This window comes from Juglans regia, chromosome 3 (assembly GCF_001411555.2).
Source record: "Juglans regia cultivar Chandler chromosome 3, Walnut 2.0, whole genome shotgun sequence".
Taxonomy (NCBI): Eukaryota; Viridiplantae; Streptophyta; class Magnoliopsida; order Fagales; family Juglandaceae; genus Juglans; species Juglans regia.
Window position 1 is genome coordinate 26,428,688 of NC_049903.1, and position 4,750 is coordinate 26,433,437.

The 4,750-nt window shown below is 40.4% G+C and overlaps 1 protein-coding gene across 1 annotated transcript; it reads left to right on the forward strand.

Annotated features, from left to right (window-relative positions):
• Positions 1–3,261: 3,261 nt before the first annotated feature.
• On the forward strand, positions 3,262–3,663 carry LOC108990902 (uncharacterized mitochondrial protein AtMg00810-like). The gene has a single exon (XM_018965016.1). The coding sequence runs from the start codon at positions 3,262–3,264 to the stop codon at positions 3,661–3,663; it is 402 nt and encodes a 133-aa protein (XP_018820561.1).
• The last annotated feature ends 1,087 nt before the right edge of the window (positions 3,664–4,750 follow it).

Genomic DNA, 4,750 nt, shown 5'->3' on the forward strand with positions numbered 1-4,750 from the left:
CTCAAGGCTCACGTAGCTGCTCTGCTTATCTTGATGAAGCCAAGGAAATAGCAGCAGAACTAAGTGCTGCTGGTAAGATTGTTGAAGATGATGATTTGATCTCCTATGTTACTCATGGCCTAAATCCTAACTACCTGCCCTTTATGACTTCTTTATCTTTAGCCACCAGAGACAATCCATTGTCCTTTGATGATTTCCAAACCGAACTTCTATCGAATGAACTCCTTTTAGAAAACCAGTACAAATCTGTCTCTCCAGAAACAAACAACTTTTCTTCGTTTGCACCCAAACATAATCAACAACCCTTCCATCGCAAACCAAGATACCCCAACAAGCCTAATCACCCTTCTTTTTCTGGCCACCAGTCCTCACAACCTCCCTTCAACCACAATCCCATGCCTATTTCCAAACCACCATCAAATACAGCCCCACCACAGCGAACCTATACATCACCCAAACCATCACAAAATTTTATACCTCCTCGATCTCCTTGTCAGATCTGTGGTAAATCTAATCATCGAGCACTTGACTACTTCCATCGCATGGATTATGCATATTAGGGGCGACATCCTCCTACCCAACTCGCAGCAATGGTGGCTCATACCAGCGTTGAAGAAGAGTTTGAAACATGGTTTGCAGACAGTGGAGCAAACCAACATATCACAGGCAATCTTGAGCAACTCACTCTTTCACAACCATACACGGTCAAGAGCATGTGGCAGTTGGTAATGATCAAGGTTTAACTATTGCACACTCTGGTAATGCAACTTTTCACACGAACAATAATCAATTACAACTCAAGCGTGTGTTACACTGTCCTAATGCTTCTGCAAATCTCCTATCCATTAACCAATTTTGCATTGATAACAATTGTTTCTTTATTCTAACAGCATCTCATTTCTTTGCGAAGGACACATTAACGGGGAAGACACTACTCGAAGGCAAGAGTGAATGTGGTCTCTATCCATTTCCTATGCAGTCAATCTCTCTCAATAAACCGCTTGCCTTAGCTGCTGTAGCAGGAGTAAAAGCACCACTTGCCATTTGGCACTCTAGATTAGGCCATGCATCTATTTCTATTGTATCCCAATTATTGAATAAATATCAATTACCTGTTAAAGGATCAGTGAACAAAATGGATTTTTGTGATTCATGCCAACTCGGTAAAGGAAAACAACTTCCATTCTCTATGTCAACTCGTGTTTCTACTTCACCCTTGGATTTAATTCATTCAGACGTGTGGTCATGCTCTACTAAATCTCTTAGTGGATGCAAATACTATGTCATTTTCATTGATGATTTCTCTAGATTCACTTGGCTATATCCTCTCCAAAATAAATCTGATGTGTTTATATGCTTTGTTAAATTCAAAACGTTAGTTGAGAATCAATTCTCTCGCAAAATCAAGCAATTTCAAACAGATGGTGGAGGAGAATATAACTCACACCAATTCCAAAACTTTCTCACCAATCATGGGATACATCATTGTATAACTTGTCCCCATACACCCCAACAAAATGGGGTATCCGAACGTAAACACCATCATGTGGTAGAAATGGGATTATCCCTCCTAGCCGAATCTCACTTGTCATCCACATTTTGGATAGATGCCTTCCTCACGTCAATTTTCCTTATCAATCGTCTCCCTAATCCAATCCTAGAACATCAAAGTCCTTACTCCAAATTATATGAAAAAAATTCAGATTATACGTTTCTCTGCACCTTTGGTTGTGCATGCTTCCCTCTACTTCGACCATTTACGTCTCAAAAATTAATGTTCCGATCCAAATGATGCATATTTTTGGGCTATAGTGCAAATCATCTAGGTTATAGATGCATGGATCCTGTCAGTCAGAAGGTCTACATCTCCAGGCATGTTATATTTGATGAGAGATCATTTCCTGCTAAGAATGGATTAAAGCCACCCGAGCCTTTGCCAGTGGTCTCTTCCCCAGGTATGATACTTCCTTCTCCTTCATTTTCTGTTGTTACAGACATTTCATCTCCAAGCCATCCATTACATGAACTGTTGCCACATACAAACCCGTCTTCTCTTGCCACACCATCACCTCCCCAAAATCATATTTCCTCCCTCATTACTCCAGCTCTTCAATCCAACATATCCACCACCTCAGATCCATCTCCGACAGCCACAAACCCGCCTGACTCCAATGCACCTCAACCCTCACATCCTATGACTACACGATCCCAAACAGGCTCTTTAAAACCTAGAAATTTTTCTGACTTTCAACTCTACTCCACCAAATACCCACTGCATGCATTATCCAGTGTTGCAATTCCTCGTGAACCTCACTCTTATCGTCAAGCTGCACTCTTACCTGAATGGTGTGCAACAATGAAGGAAGAATACGATGCTCTCATGGCCAATAATACCTGGACACTCTGTCCTAGGCCTAAAAGTCACAACGTTGTTGGAAATAAGTGGGTCTATAAGACCAAGCAGACATCCACAGGAGAGGTTGAGCATCTTAAAGCTCGGTTAGTTGCATTGGGATATCATTAGGAGGAAGGGGTTGATTTCACAGAAACTTTTAGCCCGGTCATCAAATCAGCTACTGTCCGTGTGATTCTTTCTCTTGCTGTCCAATTTGATTGGGATATTACACAACTAGATGTCTCTAATGCATTTCTTCATGGCATTCTTGCAGAGGATGTGTTCATGGAACAACCTAAGGGATTTATTGACTCTACTTATCCAGACTATGTATGCAAACTAAACAAATCACTCTATGGCCTTAAACAAGCACCTCGGGCGTGGTTCATGAGACTGTCTACTGCTCTACTTGAGTTTGGTTTTGTATCATCTCCTGTTGACACTTCACTATTTTTCTATCATAATGGGAACACTCACATTTACTTCCTCATATATGTAGATGACATTTTGGTAACAGGCACAGACTCTACAGTGATTCACTCACTTATTATCAAACTGCAAGCAGATTTCAAGATGAAAAATCTGGGTCCTATTAGCTACTTTCTCGGCATTCAAGCTACACGTGACTCTACTGGTCTTCATCTTAGACAATCCAAGTATATTTCAGACCTCCTCTCTTGCACAAAGATGATAGGTGCCAAGCCTGCTCCGTCTCCTTGCACCTTGGGCCAGAAGCTCTCTTCGTATGATGGTGAACCACTCACTTCAGCTCAAATCATAGAATATCGACAAATAGTAGGGCCCTTCAGTACTGCACATTGACTAGGCCAGACATTGCATTTTCTGTTAATGAACTTTGCCAACACATGCACAATCCCAACTCCACTCATTGGACTGCAGCAAAACGGGTACTTAGATATTTAAAAGGCACCATTGAAATTGGCTTATGGTACACAAAGGGTGACAGTCATCTCCAAGCATTTTGTGATGCAGATTGGGCTGATGATCCTGATGACCGTCGCTCCACTACAGGTTTCGCTGTATTTATTGGCTCATGTCTCATCTCCTGGTCTGCTAAGAAGCAGTCAGTGGTTGCCCGCTCAAGTACAGAAGCTGAGTATAGAGCTTTGGCTATGGTCACGACTGAAGTTTATTGGGTTCTCATGTTACTCAAACAACTGCAGATTACCATCCCCACATCCCCTACCATTTGGTGTGATAACAGTGATGCTATTGCACTAGCTTCCAACCCTGTTTTTCATACTTGAACAAAACATATCGAGATCGACTTTCACTTCATCCACGAGAAAATTGCAAACAAAGACATTTCTCTGCAATTCCTTGGCTCCTCTGATCAGCTGGCTGATGTGTTCACTAAAGGTCTGAGTTCTACACGCTTCTGTATGCTGCGATCCAAGCTAATGGTCATAACTCTTCCCATTAGCTTGCGGGGGGAAGTTAGACAGATAAGTCACAATTCAAATATATCCGAGGATCACTCATGGCAAAACCAGAATTCATCTCATACACCAATAGCAGATCAAACTCTATTTGATATAACAAACCCAACATCTATCCCTCCAGATATATAGGAACTTTAATTAACAGATTGAATAGAATCCATATTGTACATATCTACTTATAGCTTATCTCTTGTATCGTGACTCTCTATAAATAGAATAATACATACGGCTGAAGACCTAAGGCAGTCCATTCATTCATTCAAATATTTTCACCGCGCACTATAAGCCATGCACGAGTAAGTAGAAAATCACCGTTTTTCTTCTGGCTTTCACTATGTTATTGTTGACTTGATAAATGAAAAAGTGGAAGTTTAATGAATTTGGTGAAATCTATTTAACTCGTGAAGGGATATAGGCCTTGGGTTAAGATGATTTACATGCTCTGAAATATAACTGGTATTTATCAAATTGCTTGGGTGGCGAGTTGTTGAATAAAAGATCAGAAAGTTAGGTTTTGTTTCTAAAGCTCATAACATGTTGATGATGCTCGGTTAGTGGTTTAATATGTACAATGTAAACTTTGATTTTTGAGGAGTTAGACCTTGGGCGAAGTTTAGCTTTTATGTTTAGGATAAAAACTGAAGTGATTAACGTAAGGTTGACGTGAAAAGAAGAACGAAGTGAGGCTCTGTTTATCTTTTAACTCTGTAGCATGCTAATGATGCCTGGTTATGACAAATCTGGAAGTAAACCTCGGTTGGTGATTTTTATTTTTATTTTTTATTTTTTAATAGGAAAACATCTCATAAAACTAGTGAAAGAGTTACATAGAGTTTGTATCAAGCCATACAGCCTGTGATACCGACATTGGTACATTTGCCCCCCACTACTC